Consider the following 23,674-nt stretch of genomic DNA (forward strand, 5'->3'; position numbering starts at 1 on the left):
TGTTTTGTAAGATATCAGTGAAAAGTTAATCACATCCTGCCAGATAGTATCAGGCCGCCAGGGGAGAGAAAAGCAGGAAAATGCCCCTTTCTGTCAGTGTGGCTCCTTATCTTTGGAGCAGCAGGGCATAATGCTTCAGCCTGGAGCCCATCCAGTGGGGGTGAAGGAGCTTGGCCTTCTGGGCCCAAAGTGAGTGGTTAGGCTTGGCTGGGCCATTGTGGCATCATCACGCCCCATTGCTCAGACTGATCATTAATAAGATTAGTCTGGAGGATATCATTTATTGCGGGAGGGGCAGGTATGGAGGAATAATTAAAAATTGGAAATAATATTCTTAAAATCTTTCAGCCAGGCATGGCAGAAGTTACCCGACCTTTAGAAAAAAGAATGTGTTTCTGCCACCCTGCAGATTTTTACAAGGTCCATTAAGAGAGAACTGGAATGCAACTTACATAGAAGTGAAATAACACAATGAAACCCACAAGAGAAGAAGGTAACTACAGCAGGGGGAAATTGCAGGAAATAAATCAATTTCCATGTCTGCAAACACCAGCAGGGGACATCCTTCACTAGGGTCATCTAAAGACATGAGCTGTACCCATGAAAGGTTATGATATCATCTGCATGTTTTGCTAGTCTTTAAGGTGCTGCTAGACTATTTGCTGTTTTTTAAGATTTTTTTTAAGGATCCATGTTACCTTCCTTGCAGCTTAGAAAAGATTTACATAAAGGAAACCTTCCAAAAAGTCCATGTTAAAGGCACACAAGGCTATAAAAGAAAGGTGCAAGATACCTCACCCCAAAGCTTATATTTAATGTAAGAAAACAAAGAAATCTGGGAACCACTTGAACTTTGTGGAAGGTCCTGACCTGGAGGGTGAGACACTGGAAAATAAGCAGTGTTGGCAAACACGAGGACTGGGAGTGTGTTTTTAGTCAGTGCTGCATGAGGTAAGTGGGTGACTGACACTAGAGTGAGGCTCTTGTATTAGCTGGAGTCAGAGCGCTGACCTAGGGCAGCATAGCACACAGACACTCGGGACGCTGCTGGTTTATCTGCAGGCTATTAGTGTTTGGGCCTTCAGCCACAGTCTCAGGGCAGGTCCGGTGCCCAGGTTTATAGGACAGGTGGGGACACAGTCCCTTATGAGTCTGGATTGCACCTTAGAACATGGCAGCATGAATCAGAATCATAGGGCTGGAAGAGACCTCAGGAGATCATCAAGTCCAGCCCCTGCCCAAAGCAGGAGCAACCCCAACGAAATCATCCCAGCCAGGACTTTCTCAAGTCAGGTTTTAAAAACCTCTAGGGATGGAGATTCCACCCCTTTCCTAGGGAACCCATTCCAGTGCTTTACCACCCTCCTACAGAAATAGTTTTTCCTAACATCCAACCTAGACCTTCCCCACTGCAACTTGAGACCATTGTGCCTCTTTTGCCATCCGTCACTGCTGAGAAAAAGCCTCACTCCATCTTCTCTGGAACCTATCTTCAGGTAATTGAAGGCTGCTACCAAATCCCTCCCTCACTATTCTCTTCTGCAGAGCGGGCATCTCACACACAGGCCTTCTGTGGTGGGGGCTGGGAAAATTGCGCTCCCGTGCTCCCCTCAGACATGGAGACCAGAGGCTTCTGCCTTAGAGGGAAAAGCCCTGAGCCACACTGAGGTGTCCACACAGAACAGTGCAATCAAAAGCTGAGAAGCCAGCTCTATCGGCTCCGGCTGGTTGGGCTGGGGCTGGAGCACAGGCTCTGGGACCCGCCCCTGCGGTCTGAGCCTCATGAGCATGTAACAGGTAACCCAGTCCAGGCGTGGCCGGGAAGCAGGTCCCATTGCCCTGTAGATGTCTCCGCTGTGGCCAGCTTAATGGATTTAGTAGCCAAGGGCTGCCCCCTCCAGGCAGGAGGCTCCGGAGGTGGATAGAGAACAAGCGAGCCCTTCATTTCCCGGTTTGGTAGGGACTGAAAATCTTCCATGTTCGTGGCCCATATAGTTGCCACGGGCAGGCCTCTGTCTTATTTCTAGCAGACAGGAGCCCACATCTCTAAGCTACTGTCTGGGGTGGCAGCGGTTGCAGAGGCCTACTTGCCTTATGTGGCCCCCAGCTTGCCTGGATCCAGGTCCCCCCAGCATTGGGGAGCCCCCACTGGCACACCAGCCTCCCCCCCACAGACCCTCCTGTGGGGCTGGAGCACACAAAATCTACTAGGCTGGGTCCCCCTAGGCTGTAGTGTGCAAGGGGAATGTGGGGAGTGTCTCTCCTCAGTTGGGGGCCACTTTGTTGTTTTGGGGGTCAGGCTTTGGGGTTCTTTAGTGCTTCACAATTGTGTGCAGCTCCCCCTCCTTTCTTGACTGATTTTTCTGTGGGTCAGCAGCCCCCGACTCCAGAAAGGTTCCCTGTTAGAGGCTCCATGTTAGCGTGGTGTGGAAGAGAGTGCAGGTGGTGCTGGGTTGCTTGAAGGCTACGTTTACACTGGCATGATTTTCCGAAAATGCTTTTAATGGAAAAGTTTTCCGTTAAAAGCATTTTCGGAAAAGCGCATCTAGATTGGCAGGATGCTTTTCCGCAAAAGCACTTTTTGCAGTAAAGCATGCGTGGCCAATCTAGACGTGGTTTTCCGCAAAAGAGCCCTGATCGCCATTTTCGCAATCGGGGCTTTTTTGCGGAAAACACTACTGTGCTGTTTACACTGGCCCTTTTGCGGCAAAGTCTTTTGGAAAAAGACTTTTGCCCGAACGGGAGCAGCATAGCATTTCTAGAAAAGCACTGACAATCTTACATGAGATCGTCAGTGCTTTTCCGGAAATTCAAGCGGCCAGTGTAGACAGCTGGCAAGTTTTTCCGGAAAAGCTGCTGATTTTCCGGAAAAACTTGCCAGTCTAGACACAGCCGATGTGAGTAAAGGGAGCTCTCCCCTCTTCATCCACCCAATGCCTTTGCATTCACTCCCTCTGCCAAAGGGTTCCTGTGGAAATAGAAATCATAGAATCATAGAGCTGGAAGAGATCTCAGGAGGTCATCAAGTCCATTCCCTGACCAAGGCAGGACCAATCCCAACTAAATCAACCCAGCCAGGGCTTTGTCAAGCCGAGACTTAAAGCCTCTAGCGATGGAGATTCTATCACCTGCCTAGGTAACCCATTCCAGTGCTTCACCACCCTCCTAGTGAAATAGTTTTTCCTAATATCCAACCTAGACCTCTCCCACTATAACTTGAGACCATTGCTCCTTGTTCTGCCGTCTGTCACTACTGTGAACAGCCTGTCTCCATCCTCTTCGGAACCTCCCTTCAGGAAGTTGAAAGCTGTTATCAAATCCCCCCTCACTCTTCTCTTCTGCAGACTAAACAACCCAATATAGGGTAAACTGAGGCAGTCCATGGTATTTTGCAAAGAACCCCTATTCAACCCTAAAATCTGAAACAGGGACAGCCTGTAAACTTAACAGACACTGTCTGGTTCCAAAACAACCAATGTTAATGTTAGTGAGTGTGATCTGTTCTTACTGTTTTCCTTTAATCCTAGATAATGGGACCACAACCCAAGGATCATGCCAGTGCGAGGTGACACCATCCTTTTGTAGATGAATCATAATTTAAATAGTCAAAAGTTGTCATTAAATTGTCTGTTTTGTTTATGTTGGCTACTTAGCTTGTTAGAAATAACTACCTGTATTAGAGATAAGATGTTTAATTGATGATGGGCAGATATGCTATGTAATCTTTCTTAGCTTATTGGCTTATGTGCTCATTTCGTCTTGCTGCTAGAACCTATCAAATTGCTTGAACAAAACTGGTCCAAGGATAGATCTTTGGGGCACTCCGCTAGAAACCAATCGCCAGCCTGACATCAAGCCGCTGATCACTACTCGTTGAGCCCAACAATCTAGCCAGCTTTCTATCCACCTTACAGTCCATTTATCCAATCCATATTTCCTTAACTTGCTGGCAAGAATATTGTGGGAGACCGTATCAAAAGCTTTGCTACAGTCAAGGTATATCACATCCACTGACTTTCCCATGTCCACAGAGCCAGTAACCTCTTCATAAAAGCTAATCAGATTGGTCAGGCATGACTTGCTCTTCGTAAATCCATGTAGACTGTTCCTGATCACATTTCCCTCTTCCAAGAGCTTCAAAACGGATTCCTTGAGGATCTCCTCCATGATTTTTCTGGGGACTGAGGTAAGGCTAACTGGTATGTTGTTCCCTGGATTGTCCTTCTCTTTTTTAAAGATGGGCACAACATTTTCCCTTTTCCAGTCATCCGGGATTTCTTCCGATCTCCACAAGTTTTCAAAGAAAGGCTCTGCAATGACATTTGCCAACTCCCTCAGTAACCTCAGATGCATTAAATCCAGGCCCATGGATTTGTGTATGTTTAACTTTTCTAAATAGTTCCTAACTTGTTCTTTCCCTGCCAAAGGCTGTCTACCTCCTTCCCATATTGTGTTGCCTAGTGCACTTGTCTGGGAGCTAACATGCCGCCCCTGCCTTCCCCTAGCCTGAAGGAACATGCTTACTTGGGAGACTCTGGAGGGTGCTTTAGCATGCTTCACACACACCCCTGTACATGAGGCCTGAAATAAATGAGAGAAGTAGAAAATTTCAAAAGTTTCAAATCTTTAATTACACAGCACAATGGATTTTTATGAACACCCGTGACAAAGGTGTGTTTTCATTCCCTGTGGTGCCCTGTCACCTGTCTGCAACTGGAGCCCAGTCTAGAGATCTTCATTAATATCCCAGATGAACTTGAAAGGCAGCTCTTTCATTTTTTCCTTAAAAACGCTGTCAAACCTTTCACTCTGCGCCACAGTCATTGTGTTCTTCCAGTCTCCAATGGTCCCTGGGGCAAGAGACACAGATGGAAAATTGATGGTTAGAGGCCACTTGCAGATTTTATTATACTCTGAATATCACTTGTGCAGATTAGAGGCTGGTTGGGTTCCATTCCTTTTCTCCCCAGACAGGCCCTTCCTCTCTCATCTCCTCAGAATGTAACTTCCTTGGGTTTTGGAGGTACATTTCCAAACCTGGAGGGCTGGATAAATACAGTAAAAACATCCTTCTGGATTTTTTTTTCAACTGGAGTCATACTTCTATCTTTCATAGCATTTAAAATATACCAGTCAGTGTCCATTTGATGGGCTGGGGAAATGTTTTATTGGCGTGCCTTGTATGTTACAGATGTCAGCAGCCTTATCAGAGAATGCTTCCCCTCTGATGAAACACATGACTCTGGCAAAAACTGTGACTCTGTTCTTTGTGAAATCCAGCAGTGCTCTTGGAGAAATCTATAATGGGCCAAATTCATTCTTGGTTTAACCTTGACTGCAGTGTAACTAGTTTGACCTGCTCTTTCTCGATAATTTCACTAATTCTGCTTTATGCGGCAGTAGTTTTATACATTTCAGTTCCTATCTCCTTGTACTGATTTATGTCACTGCAAATTTTAGAAGAAAAATTGAAACAGGAAGTCGTTATTTGTTAAAGAAAATATGAGCGTCCCTGAACATCCTTTTAATGAGTATTAGGTGGCAGGCAGTAGTTCTCTACCATTTCCATACCACTGTGCCCTCTCCTATTTAGCTGCATCCCTCTCTCGTTCAGCAGTATCAGAAGAGAGGGGGGACCACAAACTCCTGACTCTATTCATGCCTCTCCCATATAAGGGGCACAGCATACAAATACCCATCCCCAAGGGTATATCTACACAGCATGTCTCTTTTTGGGATACTGAAGATATCCCAAAATAACTACCCTGTGTCTTAACAAGCCACTCATTATTCCAAAATATTTTAGAAATAATGGACATGCTACTTTGGCATCCGGGTAACCCTCTTTGCACAAGAGTTAAGGGATGTATTGGAATAGAACGTTATTTCAAAATTTGGCGCTGTGTAGATTCACCAAATTTCAAAATAAACTGTTTCAAAATAGATTCAAAATAAGAGATGCAATTTGCATAGTGCAAATTGTGTATCTTATTTTGAGATCAGGGTGCTGTGTAGATGTGCCCTTAGATTTTCTCTGTGTGGTTAATTCTGTGCTCTAAATTATTACTAGAAACTGCAGAGTCAACTCAGTTCCAATACCCCGTATCTGAAGTTTCACAGACGCACTACACAGAACTGCTTTCCATTTTCTTCTAATGTTCACATATTATTAATATCTTGAAGAAGACCTTTCCCTTTTACATGTGGCACAAAATGAATTTTATCTTCCAAAAGAGCTTATTGACAATTTTCATTTATTGAAATACTGACACTTTTCTCATTAAACCTTTTCACCAGTTTTTGTCCAGCTCTTTCTCAGCAAACACTTAGGAAATAACATTCTTAGTGCCTTAAAGCCAGTTATTTCCCAAGTACAGAAAGTTGTGTTTGAAAGTCCTCGGTGGCTAGCCTCAACACGACCTAACCAGGATTAGGAAGATTAAATATTGATTAGGCTTGGCTGCGCATGCTTTACCTTTGCGAAGAAAATGTCCTTTGCCTGGTTCCAGGACACTTTCTGGCATGTTTTCATAATTTGCCCTGGCATCCCATTTCATGTTATCAAATGAAGCCTTTTCCACAACTGTGTCCAGCTCTTTTTCTGTTAGCTGCTTTCCTAAGAATTTGCAGATTTTCAGCACAGCGCCTCTGAGATCCTGAAATGAACATTATTTTAAAGCAAGTTTCCTAACTTGGATAAATAAAAGAACTAACTAAATAAAATGATTGAGTAAAGGCTAGTGGGATACTTAAACAAACTATGTGAAATAAAGCATAAGGCTAGAGCACTGAAGAATAAAGCTGACTTCTTTGTTGGTACTTTCAGTCTTACCACACAATTTCATAAGTAAGATTTTACCGTATTTTCCAGCGTATAAGACGACTTTTGAGGTTAAAAAACATCCCCCAAAGATCGGGTGTCGTCTTATACGCCGGGTATACAGCTTTGCTGCTTTGCAAAGCCTCGGGGGAAGCCGGCGGCGGGGCATTCCAGGTGCGCCTGGGCTTCCCTGCCACCGGAGCCCCTCCATGGCTTTGCAAAGCCTCGGGGAAGCCGGCGGCGGGGCATCCCAGATGCGCCTCGGCTTCCCCGCCGCCGGAGCCCCTCCGCGGCTTTGCAAAGCCTCGGGGAAGCTGGCGGGGCATCCCAGGTGCGCCTGGGCTGCCCCGCCGCCGGAGCCCCCCCACGGCTGCGGCTTTGCTCCCGGTGCCTCTGGTCTACTGGGGACCGTCTCCAGAAGACCAGGGACACCGGGAGCAAAGCCGGGGAGGCGAGGGGCGCTGGGGTATAAGACGAAACCCTATCTTTTAACTAAAAAATTAGGGGGTTGTCTTATACGCCCAGTAGCCTTATACGCTGGAAAATATGGTAATTCACTACGGGCATGTCTGCACTACAGAGGAGATCGAAGCTGCTGCTGTTGATCTTCCAGTGTTCTAATTAGGGGGTCTAGAGAAGACCGGCTAATTTGAAGTGAGAGGGGCACTCCCATCCATGCTGGTAGTCCTGCTTGAACAAGGAGCAACGGAAGACAAAAGGAGAGTATTCTCTCTTCGGTTTCTGCAGTGTGGACAGTACCAAAAGCTGAGTTAAAGTACTTCAACTTCAGCCATGCAATTAAAGTAGCTGAAGTTGTGTATCTTAATTTGACCTCATCCCATAGTGCAGACATACCCTTTAAGTGTCTAAAGCAGCATTAAAAATTTGATAGGTGAATAGCAAGGCAAACCATAGTAAATTGGAAGTAGGTGAGACCTGTTATGATACAGTGAACAGCACATTTATGTGCTATTGAATGTCAAACTGAGTTAAACATCTCACCCAATTATTCTGATTCTCTCCCCCCACCTTGCACTGAGACATACTTTTACAATGACACTCACTGAAATCACTGAGATCAACGCACCTTCCTCTGTGAAATCAATGAAACGCCTCACAGAGGAAAGTGCAAATCAGCACATGTAAAGGTGGTAAAATCAGAGGGAACAATGGAGGCATTTCTTTACTGTTTATTTGAGCTCTAAAGTGATTGACTGGTTGTCACGTTACTGGATTTTAAGGGGTTCAGACAGGTTACTGCTGCACCTATGGCGGGTGGGGAGTTTGCCCCAAAGTCTGTACAAAGGGGATCATGTGAGGTGTCAAATGAAAGTTTACGATCTACTGATTCTGCATATGCTATTCAAGTACTTGTATGATATACAGGCAGTCCCCGGGTTACGTACAAGATAGGGACTGTAGGTTTGTTCTTAAGTTGAATCTGTATGTAAGTCAGAACTGGCGTCCAGATTCAGCTGCTGCTGAAACCAATCAGTTTCAACAGCAGCTGAATCTGGACGCCAGTTCTGACTTACATACAGATTCAACTTAAAAACCCCAGGCATCCCCAAGTCAGCTGCTGCTGAAACTGATCAGCGGCTGATTCCAGGAAGCCCGGGGCAGGGGCTTCCTGTAGTCAGCCACTGGTCAGTTTCAGCAGCGGCTGACTTGGGGACGCCTGGGGCAGAGCAGCTGGGGTGCTGCTGGGTTGGTCCAGTAGCGCCGCCGCTCCTCGGCGCTACTGGACCAACCCAGCAGCACCCAAGCTGCTCTGCCCCAGGCGTCCTGATTCAGCCGCTGCTGAAACTGACCAGCAGTGGCTGAATCAGGATGCCTGGGGCAGAGCAGCTAGGGTGCTGCTGGGTTGGTCCAGTAGCACCCAGAGCGGCGCTACGGGACCAACCGGCAGCACCCCAGCTGCTGTACCACAGGCGTCCGGAGCAAAGCTGCAGAGCACTGGGGCAGCGGGACAGCCTAGACGCGCCGTGGCTGTCCTGATGCCCTCGGGCTCCATGGCTTTGCTCTGCTTTGCTCCCCCTCTCCCTGGTCTGCAGACTAAGGGGACGGGGAGCAAAGCAGAGCAAAGCCGCGGAGCACGCAGGCAGCAGACAGCCCAGATGCTCTGGGCTGTCTGCTGCCCGCGTGTTCTGCCGCTTTGCTCCCCGTCCCCCTGGTCTGCAGACCAGGGAGACGGGGAGCAAAGCAGAGCAAAGCCAAGGAGCACGCGGGCAGCGGACAGCCCAGACGCGTCTGGGCTGTCCGCTGCCCGCGTGCTCCGCCGCTTTGCTTCTTCTCCCTGGTCTGCTGGAGACCAGAGAGATGGGCCCCGTTCGTAACTGCGGATCTGACGTAAGTCGGATCCGCGTAACTCGGGGACTGCCTGTATGTAAGAGTTATAAATATGTACCTGTGCTTATGCTGGAAGATTCTCTGTCTGAGGCAGAGCAATGGGCAAGGAATGTTCAGTCAGTGACTATGCTAATTAGCAAGGTTCCAGGGACAAGGCTCTCAGAGAAGTAAATACACACCTGAGGAATGTGTCTGGGACCTGCAAACCAGTCAGTATCTGATGACTGCTGACTTAGGACACAGGGATAGGTCACTGGGCCATGTGACCTGCTCCAGCTTGGAAGATACCAGGGATGGATATAAAATGCCCCGAGGTGGACTGGATCTTGCCTTCAATTCTGTTACTGATTCCAGATGCAGCCTTGCAAGGAACAATGAGCCGGGAAGAATCGTTGGCCCATCCTGACATAGGATGTACACCAGAGACTTTTAAGATAGCAGTTTGTAACATCTCTGCTCAAAGCCTGCATCAGGAACTTGGTGATTCAATGCATGTAATGTATTCTCCTTAACAACCTTACTCTCCACATTTTCTTTCTTTTATTAATAAACCTTTAGATTTTAGATTCTAAAGGATTGGCTCAGCGTGACCTTGTGAGTAAGATCCAGAGTGTAAATTGATTGGGAACTGTGGCTGGTTTTTTGGGAAAGACCCATTTGGGGTAGATGAGACTGGGTTCTAAAGCTTCTCAGCTGTGTGCAGGACCTGTGCTATTGTGGCACAGGGAGAGCTGGGATGTCAGAGGGGTTTTTCTTGGTATGACTGGTTTGTGACCTGTTTGGGAAGGTCTCTCGTCCGGGGCTGTAAGGATCCCTGAGTTTGAGCAATTCACCCTGAGAGGATGACCTCAGCAGTGCCCAGACCCAGTCTGGTCCATCACATGGTCTCACCTTCTTCATCTCCTCAAAGGTAAGGAAGAGAATGTTGAAGTCATCCCTGTGGGTGAACCAGCCTCCGATGTGATCCAACCATAAGCCAGAAACCACTTAGGAAGGAGAATATGTATAGAAATAAATGTTAATGATCTCAAAGAGAAAAGCCATTCAATTATTGGCATGTTTGCATCCCAGAATGCTCATCAGCAGAGCTGACCATGCAGAATCTAGGGAGCATAGGTCCTTCTTTCTGCTTTTTTCCCCTTCTGCTGCTGGGGGGATATTTGGGCTCATTGAGATATTATTCCCGGTCTGTTATTATTCACAATATTTTCCTAGTTTACATTCACCTTAAACATGAGATACAGACCATGCCACGTCCATCTTCTAATCTGGGTATATGAGAGCAGCTTTTATTTTTTTCAAACTGACAGTTACATGTTAACCAATAGAGGTTGCACTTTTACCTCTAGAACCCACTGGCACAACAGAATTGTACTGTCACCTGGCACAACATATTTGCATGTTCATGTTCTGAATAATTACTCATAGATTGTATTGGTCATCGCTTTTGATGGATGAATGATCCCAAGCCCAGAACCAAATTGATAGAATTTATTAATCTGTGAACGTAGGACCAGCAGGGACCATTGTGGTCATATAGCCTGATGTCCTCTATAATGCAGGCCATCGAATTTCCCCCAAATAATTCCTAAACACATCTTTTAGAATAACATCCATTCTTGATTTAAACATTGTCAATGAGGGAGAATCCATCACGAGTCTTGGGAAATTGTTCTAGTAGTTAATTACACTCTCATTTAATAGTTTTGCCTTATTTTCAGTCTAAATTAGTCAAGCTTCAACGTCCAGTCACTGAGGGCATGTCTACACGAGCTCGTTAATTCAAGCTAGGTAGGCAAATCAGGCAACCGGAGTTGCAAATGAAGCCCAGGATTTAAATATCCCAGGCTTTATTTGCATGTTCCCGTCCGGCCGCCGTTTTTAAAACCCCTTAGTTCGAACGAACTGCCCGCGGCGACACGCGACAGTTTAAAGTTAATCCGAACTAAGTTCTTAGTTCAGATTAACTGTTACTCCTTGTGGAATGAGGTGTAACAGTTAATCCGAACTAAGGACTTGGTTTAGATTAACTTTAAAGTGCTGCATGTAATCCCGGGCTTCATTAGCAAGTTCGGTATGCATACATTACCCCGCTAGTTCGAACTAGCGGGGTAGTGTAGACATACCCTGAGAGGTTAAAACCTGGACTCATTGGCAGGGTGCTGAAGAAGGGTGATCTCACTGACTAACAGCTGGAGAGGAGTCACACTGCTCTCTCCTGCCTGGCAAATTGTCCGTAGTAAGGTGCTACGCTGGACAAAAGAGACAGAGGATTCAAAGCTTAGGGAGAAACAGGCTGGATTCTGCTCTGAAAGATCCTGTTCAGAGCAAATAGTCGCACTAAGGAACATCACAGAAAAATGTGTAACATTTATTTTACTATGAACTTAATTTTTCAGTGTGGCACAAACAGCACTGGTGAGAACTCTGCATCGTCAGCGACATCATGAGAGAACTCATGAGCTAGATGGGCAACAGCTGAGTCTTTCAACTCTTTGGAAGTATAAGTACGGGTTGTACCTCCAACATCTGGCACTCTCTAGTCCAGCAACATCTCTGGTCCAGCAGGACCACAAATGCTCCTGGCCCAGTGAGTCTGGGAGACTGAGGACAGGAGGACCAGCCGGCAGGGCATCAGAGGTGGGGGCAACCCAGGGGCAGTGCGGGACTGGGACTGGAGCCCCAGACCAGCATCCAGCAAGCCACAGCAGCGTGGGGCTGAGGCCAGAGCACCTACAACAACCACCAGGAGCACAGGGTAGGAGCTTCTTGGCTGTATGGTGCTGGGGTTCGAGCCCAGTGGTTTCCCATGGCTACATGAGGTTGGGGCCGGGACTGCATGTGGCCAGGAGTGAAGCCTCAGGCCCCTGCAGCAGGAGCCTGTAGTGCCCAGAGAGCCAGCAGTAGCTGAGGAAGCAGCCCAGCCAAGTTGCAGGGTGAGTGCGAGGCAGGGTTGGCTGCTGAGATGGACTTGGGGGTTGGTGGTAGGGGACCTCCCCTGGTTTGCAGATTTTCTCATTTGGGACTGGTCAGGTCCCAGTGATGCTGGACCACAGAAGTCCAACCTGCAGTGGTTTGGGATTGAGGAGTAGGCAAAATAGATATGGAAATCTATGAAACTAGAAAGAGAATGGTAGGAAACTAGAAAGAGAATGGTAGGAAAACACTTCTGTGTGGTTCAGACTGAACTCTCAGTTGAAATACATGATGTGACTTGACTTAATTGATGCAGTGCACATGACTATGCTGTTTCCCTGCCATTCTTATCACATAAAACCTTTATTGTGAACTGTGGGTGTCATTGCATTCACTGCAGCCTTTGACCCCCAGCTGTGAGTGGGCACCAGGACTTTGACAAGCTCCACCTTCTATGTAATTTATCCACAGAGATAGCTTATATGGGCTGTGGTTGAGGAGGAGGTCATGGCTCTTTAGCTATAAATGATGCCTTACCTTTCCCAGCTAAAAACCTCTCCAGTAAAATGTTAAAATCTGATATTGTCTCTAGTTTGGCAGCAAGCCTGGAATAATGAAAATAGGAAACCACGACATCCTTAGGGTTTCTGGCAACATAAATAACCTGCAAGGTAAAAAGAGTGACAATCTCAGATGTATTACATGGACACAATGAACCTAAAAATCTGTACGTTTTATACAATTGCTATTTCTGCAAAGAACCCTTAAAATCCCTGCATTTGAAGAGGATTAAAATGCTAAAATGCATTGTTGCCCACCTTAACTAATTTTACCAGCAATTTGGATCTGAGAATATCTGAGAGCTAAGCAGAGGGCAATGCTGTCACGTTACTGGATTTTAAGGGGAGCAATCAAGATCACTGCTGCACCCATGAGGTGGGTGCCCCAATCAGCTGACCCCGTGGGGGAGGGGTGTGCCCCGAAAGTGTACAAAGGGGGCCATGTGAGGTGTCAAACAAAAGCTTTCCTTCTACTGATTCTGTATATGCTGTTCATGTAATTGTATAATGTCTGTATGTGGAGTTATATACATGTACTCCATATGGATGCTGGAAACCTCTCTGTCTGTGGTTGAGCAATGGGCGAGGAACGCTCAGCAGTTCCAGTAAAAATGGGATCTCCACGGAAACTGGGCACTGGTGTCCTGAGGTCTAGCTTGTACTTAATTCCCCCTTCCCCTTTTGCAGGCTCTCAGGACATAGAATAAGGCTTTGGAAGAATGTGAACCCCAACCGTATCCAGGGGAGATATGCTTCTGCAAGGGTTGTTGTAGGAATAGCAGACAGTCTGGCCCTGAGAATGCAGGCTGTTTTACTGTGGAAAGCCAAAAGTTTTCCTGGATAATCTTAATTAAATTGTGAAAATAGGATCACCTACTTTTCCTCTTCTGTTCCTGAGATCTCTTGGAACTAAATTGTGAGGCAGGTGAGTAACAAAGAGACGAGGTGATGGACGATTGACATAATCCATGTTATTTATGTTATACTCCAGCCATGGAACTCTGTCTATTACATTTATATTTTCTGTTCCATCCCGATGGCCTTCATGATAAATCAGGCTCAAAATATTCTGACTCCACACAGTTCCTGGGAAAGGAAATAACCTTATTTAAAAGAGTTTTCATGCTAAATTTGTTTTAATGTCATGTAATAATCTGTCATGATCATGATCTCATCAAAACTGTGTTTCGTCTTGCATTATAAAAGAAATATAAAATGTGTATGAAAGGGACATTAGTGCTGCCGGGATGGGAATCCAAACAGAATTATAGCTTGTTTCTAACACTAAAAAGTACAAAAGTTATCAATCTATTGATCAATCTAGCTTCTAGTCAATAACCAAATTTTCAGATATATTTTACCTAGGGTATTTGCGTTCCCCATTGAAAGAGCAATTATTACAGATTTTTTTTCTCCCTCCTATAGTGCCTAAATGATGCAACAGTGTAGCTCAGATGTATTAAAGCCACTTACGTAGAATAAGAAATAATGAAAAATGATGAATTAGAATTATAATATTAAGTTCATTTTAGTGGTGATAGTATCATTGTATTTCCTGTGTTTTACCCTGTAGGCACCCTTCATAATTAACTGTTGCAAAATATGCATCCAGGGAACTATCAGTGCCTACCCCAATGCTGTGGCAGGAAAAGGCCAGAGAAATCTCTGAGGGTATGTCTACACTACCCCCCTAGTTCGAACTAGGGGGGGTAATGTAGTCATACGGAGTTGCAAATGAAGCCCAGGATTTGAATTTCCCGGGCTTCATTTGCATGAAGCCGGCCGGCGCCATTTTAAAATGCCAGCTAGGTCGGTCCCCATGCCGCGCGGCTACACGCGGCACGGACTAGCTAGTTCGGATTAGGCTTCCTATCCGAACTAGCTGTACGTGGAATGAGGCAGCAGTTTATTTTCTGCAGGGGGGTTTCTGCTTTTTACCTTTTATTTGGCCATGGAGCCTGAGATGCCCCATGGCAGGCAATGGCCCTACGCTGCCATACTACAGCTTCTGCTGCATCTGCATGATTCTGTCATGAATCTCCTGCCCCATATGGATCCAGACTGCACCGAGGAGACCCTCCTCTGGGATACAGGAACTCTGTCCTTCCCCCCAAACTTTTTTGGGGACAGGCAGATTTGGAGGCACAAGACAAGTTTGGACTGGTGGGACCGGATGGTCATGATACTCTGGGACGATGACCACAGCTCTGCAACTTCCGGATGTGGAAGGCCACATTCCTGGCTCGGCCCTGCTCTGGAACACCAGGACACCCACCTGTGGCCTGCCATCCCTCTGCAGAAGCGGGTCACAATTGCCCTGTGGAAGCTGGCCACCCCCGACAACTACAGCTGTGGGGGACACCAGTTTGGCGTGTGGATGTCTTCCATCATGGCCGTCTTGATGGCGGTAAATCACTGTCAGGGGACAGGCCCTGCTGAGTGGGAGGGTTGAGAAAGGGGGACTGCCAGGCAAGGGCAAGAGGGAGTGGGGGATGGAGTGGCACTCGAAGGCCGCTTCTCGGCCACCCCTGCACTGATGCAGGGGAGGAGGGCGTCCTGACAAAGGAAGGGGTGAGTTGGTGGGGGAGGATTCTCCTCCCAAGCACTTAGGTAACCTGTCTAACTCCCTGATTTCTGTCTGTCTATTTGTCTCGTGCTGCATGTGGTGAGGGCCATCAATGTGGAACTGCTGAGGAGACTCATCTGTCTCGGGGACCTGGACAACATCCTTGCTAGGTTTGCCCCCCTTGGATTCCTGAACTGCGGAGGAGCCTTCAATGAGACACACATCGCAATCCATGCACCTCCCCATCGAGTAGCCCAATTTATAAACCGGAAAGGCTACGATTCCATGGTGCTGCAGGCGCTGGTCGACCACCAGGGACACTTTAAGGACATTTGTGTCGGGTGGTCGGGGCGGGCACATGATGCTCACATATTCCAGAACTCCTACCTGCACTGCAGGTTTCAGGCAGGAACATTTTTCCCCCAGCGGCACCTTGCGCTCGGGGACGTGCAGCTGCCGGTGTGTATAGTGAGTGATTGGGCAACAAAATGGCAAATGAAATTTAATGTGGATGAGTGCAAAGTAATGCACATCGGGAAAAATAACCCCAACTATACGTACAGTATGATGGGGGCTAATTTGGCTACGACAAATCAGGAAAGAGATCTTGGAGTTATCGTGGACAGTTCTCTGAAAACGTCCACGCAGTGTGCAGCGGTGGTCAAAAAGGCAAATAGGATGCTGGGAATTATTAAGAAAGGGATAGAAAATAAGACCCAGAATATCTTACTGCCCCTGTATAAAACTATGGTACGCCCACATCTTGAATACTGTGTACAGATGTGGTCTCCTCACCTCAAAAAAGATATTTTGGCCTTGGAAAGGGTTCAGAAAAGGGCAACTAAAATGATTAGGGGTTTGGAACGGGTCCCATATGAGGGGAGGTTAAAGTGACTGGGACTTTTCAGTTTAGAAAAGAGGAGACTGAGGGGGGATATGATAGAGGTCTATAAAATCATGAGTGGTGTGGAGAGGGCCGATAAAGAAAAGTTATTTATTAGTTCCCTAAATAGAAGAACTAGAGGACACCAAATGAAATAATGGGTAGCAGGTTTAAAACTAATAAAAGAAAGTTCTTCTTCACACAGCGTGTAGTCATCCTGTGGAACTCCTTGCCAGAGGAGGCTGTGAAGGCTAGGACTATAATGGAGTTTAAAGAGAAGCTAGATAATTTCATGGAGGTTAGTCCATAAAAGGCTATTAGCCAGGGGATAAAATGGTGTCCTTGGCCTCTGTTTGTCACAGGCTGGAGAGGGATGGCAGGAGACAAATCGCTTGATCATTGTCTTCGGTCCACCCTCTCTGAGGCACCTGGTGCTGGCCACTGTCGGTAGACAGGATACTGGGCTAGATGGACCTTTGGTCTGACCCAGTACGGCCGTTTTTATGTTCTTATGTTCTTATGCCTAATTATAACTCTAAAGCTCTAAATAGTTCGCAGTTCTCATAGACTGGAATTGGTATTATTCATATTTTAAGAAAATATATCACTGTCATATCTGAGAATAAAAATTGGATAACCGGAGTACACATAGTTGGTAGTTCATCTTGAATAATGTATGACAGGATGGGGATCAAATTTGAATGGTTGGGAGACTGTGTTTAATTAATTTCAAGTCGATATGGGTCTCCCGGTTGAATCTGAATTTTTGTGTTCATATGCAAATTCATTAGTATAAGCAGTCACACCATCCTCCCTTTCCATCAGCTTAGTGTTCCCAAAATATTGCTGACATAAATGGTTACACAAAGGAGAATAAAAATAGTTGTCTATTACAAAAACAAATAGACATGCTGAATTATAATACAAAGTTGTAAATAGCTTTTAACAATATTTGCCAAGTTCTAATACACTTTGCAAATTATCTCTGAAGTGTTCAACTTTTGCCACTGCTTAAACATGGGGATGAACTGAGACAATGTCTCTAATAAATTGGTGGCAGTTAAAAGATTTTACACTTCTACCACCAAACATAGACCATAATGGTGATCCATAAGGAGAAGGGCCCAATAAAGGAGCCATAAAAAAGTCAGAAATGAGTTTCCTATAGAGAAACAAGCAATCAGGCTCACCTGATTTTGGAAAAGTAGCCACAAATACATCACTGTCTCTGATTTCAAAATCCTCCAGTGAATCTATGTATTCAGCTGTGGTAACGTCTTCTGCAAAATAAGTTCCTTTATGTTTGAACATATATTTATTTGATGGCTCCATTGTTCATTCAGTTTCTCTCGTGTCAAGAATCTGCAGAGTAGGTAACATAATTTTATATCATTTTTACTTTGGTGTTATCTATTCTTCAGGACAAAATTTTTTTATCCAATATACAAAACCAGATCCCATTAGCAAATTGAACAATAGTATGTAAATGGCTTTTTAGGGACTGACATGAGAATTAAATATCTCTTGCAAGTAAAAGTGCGGTGTAATGTGTTGTCTTTGAATTATTTGCTTGTAAGAATTGTTAGGCACCACTATTGCGTTAATGAATTAGGGACACTTGAAATCAGAGCTATACAAGGAACACTCTACAAATTCCAATGCTTTCTTTGAGCTATGACTTACTCCTTAAATACAACCAGAATAATGAATCATTTTGTAGCTGGAATTTTGTTTACACCATCTTATTTCTGTTTTCCTATAACTTCCAGGCAACGTCTAGACTGCAGGCTTCTTTCAGAAGAAGCTTTTCCAGAAGAGATCTTCTGAAAAAACTTCTTCCAAAAGAGAATGTCCTCCCAGCTCAACCTGTTGGTGGAAACCCCATTAACCCTTCCCCTGTACCTAGACCTTCTGATGCAGCATCAGGGGTTTCTCAGGCACCCAGATCTGCGCTCCCTCCATCTAACAAAATGGAAGCTGGATGGCTCAATTAATTAGAGCTTCAGTGCTCAATCCAGGTACAGGTCTTACTGGGCAGTAGAAAGCCATCTGCCAGAGTGGCATATTTAGGCAAATGGAAAAGGTTTTCTAACTGGTGCAATGGGTGGGATATGTCCCCATGGGTATGTCTACACTACCACCCTAGTTCAAACTAGGGTGGTTAATATAGTCAATCGAAGTTGCAAATGAAGCCCAGGATTTAAATATTTCTCGAACCTTTCTCAAACCTAATTCGAACTACCTACTCCGTGCCGTGTGTAGTCGTGGGCACGGAGTCCGAACTACCGGGGATTTAAAAATGGCGGCACCCGGCAAGATGCAAATGAAGCCCGGAATATTTAAATCCCGGGCTTCATTTGCAACTTCAATTGACTACATTAACCACCCTAGTTCGAAATAGGGTGGTAGTGTAGACATACCCCAAGACAGACACCCATCCCAGTGTTGGAATACTTGTTGGAATACACCTAAAATCTCAGGGGCTGGCAACCTCCTCAGTCAAGGTACACTTGGCAGCACTATCCACTTTCCACCCAGGTTGCTCCCAGCACTCCCTATTTAGCGACCTCATGGTGACCCAAATCAGGAAAGGGTTGGACAGGTTGTATCCATACTGTTGTCCACCTGTACCTGCTTGGGACTTGAATCTGGTTCTCAATAAACATTTGGGTCTGTCTTTTGAACCAATGGCTCAGTGTTCTTTGCTACATCTGTCTATGAAGGTAGCTCTCCTGGTGGTGGTCATGTCAGCAAGATGGGTGTCTGAGCTAAGGGCCCTTTCCTCAGACCCACCATACACAGTCTTCCACAAAGACAAAGTGCAGCTTAAGCTGCACCCAGCTTTTCTGCCAAAAGTAGTCTCCCACTTCCATCTGTCGCAAGAGGTCTTCCTCCCAGTCTTCCACCCTAAGCCTCACATTAGTGATAGGCAGAGGGTATTGCATACACTGGATGCAAGGAGGGCTTTAGCCTTCTACATAGGCCCTGTAGGAAATCCACACAGCTGTCCATGGTTATAACAGAACTGATGAGGGGTGATCTGATTTCTGCTTAGTGCATCTCATCATGGATCGTGCGTTGCATAAGCATCTGCTATGACCTAGCTGGGGTCCCACCCCCTCCAGTCACAGGCTACTCAACCAGGCCCCAAGTTTCATCTGTGGCTTTTCTAGCGCACGTCCCCTTGCAGGAAATATGTAGGGCAGCTACATGGTCTTCCATTCACACATTCATGGCCCATTACACAATCAATAAGTCCTCCAGAGAGGATGCTGTAGTTGTCAGAGTGGTCCAGCTGTCTGTGATTCCACCACCAGGAGGGTAACAGCTTGGGAGTCATCTGAACTGGAATCAACGTGAAGAAGCACTCAAAGAAGAAAAGACAGTTACCTGTTCTGGTAACTGGTATTCTTTGAGATGTATCGTTCACATCCATTCCAATACCCACCCTCCTTCCCCTCTGATGGAGTAGCTAGCAAGAAGGAATTGAGGGAGCACAGCTCTTTAATGAGCCCCACCCAGAGGCTCAGAGCTCCTGTGGAAGGGGGGGTCAGCTGATCGGAATCAGGGAGGGACCCTCTTGTTGAGCAGCAGGAGCAGCAGCTACCTACTACAAATGGAGGAGCTCAGAGCGCAGGTAGAGAGGGGAGATAAGGAGGGTGAAGGAGGGAGTAATTGACCAGAGGGGACAAAACTCTCACACTGCACATTGGTAGCATGGTATTTGATATTAAGAGTCAGATTCTACTCTCATTTATACCTTTATAAAACAGGAGCCTACAGATGTAACTGAGAATTTGACCCTAGTCAGGTGTTTTCTTCCAGTTGCATGTGTGTGCATAAGGAACTAGAGGAGTAGAGCACTACAAAAAACATAACCATATTTTTTCGGTATGTTTAGCTGCATTTTTAATCCCCTATGTATAGGGAAACATGAATTAATTTTAAATCAATGGGCCAAATTGACTCCATTATACTGTAGTAATTTGGTTTTTCAAGAGTGTAAATTAGTCAAAGTTAAACTCAAATTTTTTTTAGGCCATATAATTCCTTGATTGGCACATACTTCATATTTATCTTGTGGAATAAGAGTTAATCACAGACTGAAAAACAGACATACAAATTCTGGAGGAGCATGTGGACAGGTATCATTGTTATGGAAACATGTAGTTTTGAAGTCAATTACAGATGAGTACACAGGACATGGTGTGGCTTCAGCAACACTATATCTCTCAATTGACACTGTATATGAATACTGGAAGAATTGTAAAGGCAGATGAGAAAGGGTTCATCATGTTGACCAGCAGCAAGTAACTGTCCCATCGTCTAGTCTGGCAGGGTCAACTAGTGTCTATGGGTATGTCTAGACTACATGCCTCTGCCAACAGAGGCATGTAAAATAGGCTACCCGATATAGTCAATGAAGTGGGGATTTAAATATCCAGGGCGTCATTAAAATAAAAATGGCCACCGTGTTGTGCCAGCTCAGCTGATCATCGGTGCAGCTCATGAGTCGAGACGTGGGTTGGTCAACAAGTGAGCCTTTGTTGACTGCTTCCTTATGCTAATGAAACAAGGTGAACAAGACAAAACTTGTTCCACTCACAAATGGAAAATCTTAGGGTATGTTTACACTAGCTCATTAATTCGAGCAAGGTAGGCAAATGAGGTGACCGGAATTGCAAATGTAGCTGCATGGCAGTGAGTTCGGGCTAGTGAAATTTCAAAATGGCGACCGGATGGGAACATGCAAATAAAAACCCGGGATATTTAAATCCTGGGCTTCATTTGCAATTCCAGTCGCCTCATTTGCCTACCTTGCTCGAATTAAAGAGCTAGTGTAGACATACACTTAGAGGGAACACTGAGTGTGGACAGACTGTCTCCCATCTTGACTCCCAGCTAGGCTGCAGGTGCCTGCCAATCTGAGAAGCAGGATTTTAGGAGCAGATTGCACAGAGGCAGGTGGGATAAAGAGGTGGGAGGTGTGTTTTGGCAAGTGTGCAGTATGGTAGAGGCGGGAGGCAGTTTGTTTGGGGTGTCCTGAATCACTTGTTGCTGTCCAGATGGGAGAGTGAGACCCTCTCTGTCTGTCTGCATTGGAAGAGGGGAAAGCAGGCTGCATGGAGAGGGTGTGTACCAGATTTGCATGATTACATTTCAAACAAAATTGGCATAGGTGTTAATGGCTTAAGGTAAGAAGGAAAAAGATTCTTTTAACAGAATTTTTTGGAGTGATAGAGATATTGAAAACTCTAATCAATTATTTTTAAAATGCCTCAAGATTATCTCATCTGACAAAGTGAGTTTTGCCCACAAAAGCTCATGATATTATAGATATGTTTTTGTTAGTGTCTAAGGCTACGTCTAGACTACAGGTTTCTTTCACAAGAAACTTTTTTTGCAAGAGATCTTCTGAAAAAACGTCTTTGCAAAAGAGTGTCCAGACTGCAAAAGCACATTGAAAAAGCAACACGCTTTTTTCGAAAGATAGTGTCTAGCCTGCCTGGACGCTATCTCACATGCAAGCAGTCATTGCTATAGACAGAATTGCCACCAGGGCACCTGTGCTTTTTCCTCTTCCCTCTTCTTCCAGAAAAACTCTGTCTTCTCCGTCCACAGGGGAAAGAGCTCTTTTGCAAAAAGGCTTCTTTCTCATAGAATGAGGATTACAAATTGCACAAAAAGCCCTCTCTTTTTTCGATTTACTGTCAAAAGAACGTGCTTGCATTGTGGATGTAACTCAAGTTTTGTCAGAAAAATGGCAATTTTTCTGACAAAACTCTGTAGTTTGGACATAGCCTAAGATGCCACCAGACTACTTGATGTTTTTTTTAAAAAGTTGTTTTTAAAGTTACAGACTAACATGGCTACCCCTCTGAAACAATTAATACATGATAAATTGTATTGCATTAATACATCTTGCTATTTAGTAGAGTACTGGCCCTTACGAGTCAGAAGTAGGAAATAGTAGGGGTGCATCTAGACTGGCAAGATTTTGGGCTAAAGCGGCCGCTTTGGTGCAAAAACTTGCCAGCAGTCTACACTGCCGCTTGAATTTGTGCAAGAGCACTGACTTTGTAATGTACTCCTAGCACTGTGGGTGCGAGGGCCTCAGCGTCCCAGGGGGGGAGTGGGTATGGAGGGTGGAGCGGGTGGAGAGGCGGGGAGGAAGAGGTGGGAGGGGGAGCAGGAGTCGGAGGAGGAGCAATAGATGGGGCCACAGCAGGAGCTGGAGCAGCAGGAAGCACCAATCTCTGCACCAGGGTCTGCAGGTGGTAGCAGATGGCATGGCTCTGAGCAAGCAGTTCCCACCAGCTCTTCCACCACAACTGTAGGTCTTCATGCACCCAGTGCTCCAAGATGCAGCTCAGTTTTATTCTCCCACACCTCACTTCCCTCAGTCCTTTATTCTCAAGCTGAGGAGTCTGCTGAGAAAAGGCGCTCCGCGTCTCTCTGGTCCGCTGGGGGGGGGGGGGCGCTACCTTCGCATCTCCCTGGTCTGCTGGGGGGAAGCAGCTAGTGCAGGGTTGCCTCACCCCGTTTGTAAGTAGGGATCCGATGTAAGTCGGATCCATGTAACCCGGGGACTGCCTGTATATATAGTGTGAGGGTGGAGGGGGAGGGGAGATGTGCCCTGCCTCTGCGTAGAGGGAGCTTGTGGAGGGAGGGCATCGTGCAGGGTCCCTCTCCGGGGTCAGGAGCATGTCATGTGCCTTCATACATACACATGTGTGGGTAACTGGCCAGGGCCCCTGTGTGGCAGCAAGCTGGGGCCACGTGCCCAGGGTGGCAAGGCACATGCACAGGTTGCTGCGTGCTTCATGGTCAGCAAGGCCCACAGGCGCATTCCTTGGTCTTCCTCTCCCCCCCTCCTTGCCCCGCATAAGGGTATAGTGATGGCACTCACATGTTGAGACCTCCCTGGCCTCGGACGATACCGGTGACATGGCTGCTGTGACGCCTTGGGGATCCTGGGTGAGTGCTACGCTTCCTCCAGGCTCCTGCGACTCCTGGCCATTGTCCTCCTCCTCCTCCACTTCCTCCTCCATGCCCTGGTCAAGACCCTCTGCCCCCGGGATTGATGACCACCTGGGGGGCACGGACCGTTTGACCCCTCCCCCCCCAGGATGTGGTCCAGGGCATCATAATAGGGGCAGGGGTCTGGGTCAGCCCCTGTTTGGGAGCTGCCCCCTGTGGCCCTGGCATAGGCCTGCCTCAGCTCCTTTATCTTCATGTGCACCTGGTCCTGGGTGCGCATGTGGACTTTGGTGGCCAGGCTGGCAGCCATCTGCCTGGAGATGGCTAGGTTCCTGTGTCCAGTGCAGAGATCATGGACATTGGAGGCCTCCCCCCCAAGCCTTAATCAGGGCCATGATCTCCACACTGAACCAGGAAGGCGCCTGTCTTTTGTGGCCCCTGGCAGGCTCCTGGGGGCTACCAGCCTGCTCCTGGGGTGGGTGGGTGGGGTCTGGGTGCCAGTGGGTTGCTGGCTCATGCTGGGCCAGGGGCAGTGACTGCTGGCTCTGGGCTGGCAGGCTTGCAGCTGGCAAAGGCACTGTGGCCAGAGTCTACCCCTT

General features: G+C 46.5%; 1 protein-coding gene across 2 annotated transcripts in view; it reads right to left on the minus strand.

Moving 5' to 3' along the window:
• Positions 1-23,674, minus strand: part of LOC142827860 (amine sulfotransferase-like) — a 36,124-nt gene that overhangs the window by 5,854 nt on the left and 6,596 nt on the right. Inside the window, exons 2-7 of one of the 2 annotated variants that reach the window (XM_075924025.1) lie at positions 17,285-17,456; positions 13,523-13,731; positions 12,623-12,749; positions 10,061-10,155; positions 6,476-6,656; positions 4,608-4,850 (exon numbers count right to left, since the gene is read on the minus strand). In XM_075924025.1, coding sequence (XP_075780140.1) covers positions 4,726-4,850; positions 6,476-6,656; positions 10,061-10,155; positions 12,623-12,749; positions 13,523-13,731; positions 17,285-17,426 — 879 coding nt within the window. In that variant the 5' untranslated portion in view covers positions 17,427-17,456 and the 3' untranslated portion in view covers positions 4,608-4,725. Of the gene's footprint in view, positions 1-4,607; positions 4,851-6,475; positions 6,657-10,060; positions 10,156-12,622; positions 12,750-13,522; positions 13,732-17,284; positions 17,457-22,207; positions 23,187-23,674 lie in introns of those variants that run through there. The other variant, XM_075924024.1, reaches the window with a different exon arrangement.

Source organism: Pelodiscus sinensis, chromosome 3 (assembly GCF_049634645.1).
Source record: "Pelodiscus sinensis isolate JC-2024 chromosome 3, ASM4963464v1, whole genome shotgun sequence".
Classification (NCBI taxonomy): Eukaryota; Metazoa; Chordata; order Testudines; family Trionychidae; genus Pelodiscus; species Pelodiscus sinensis.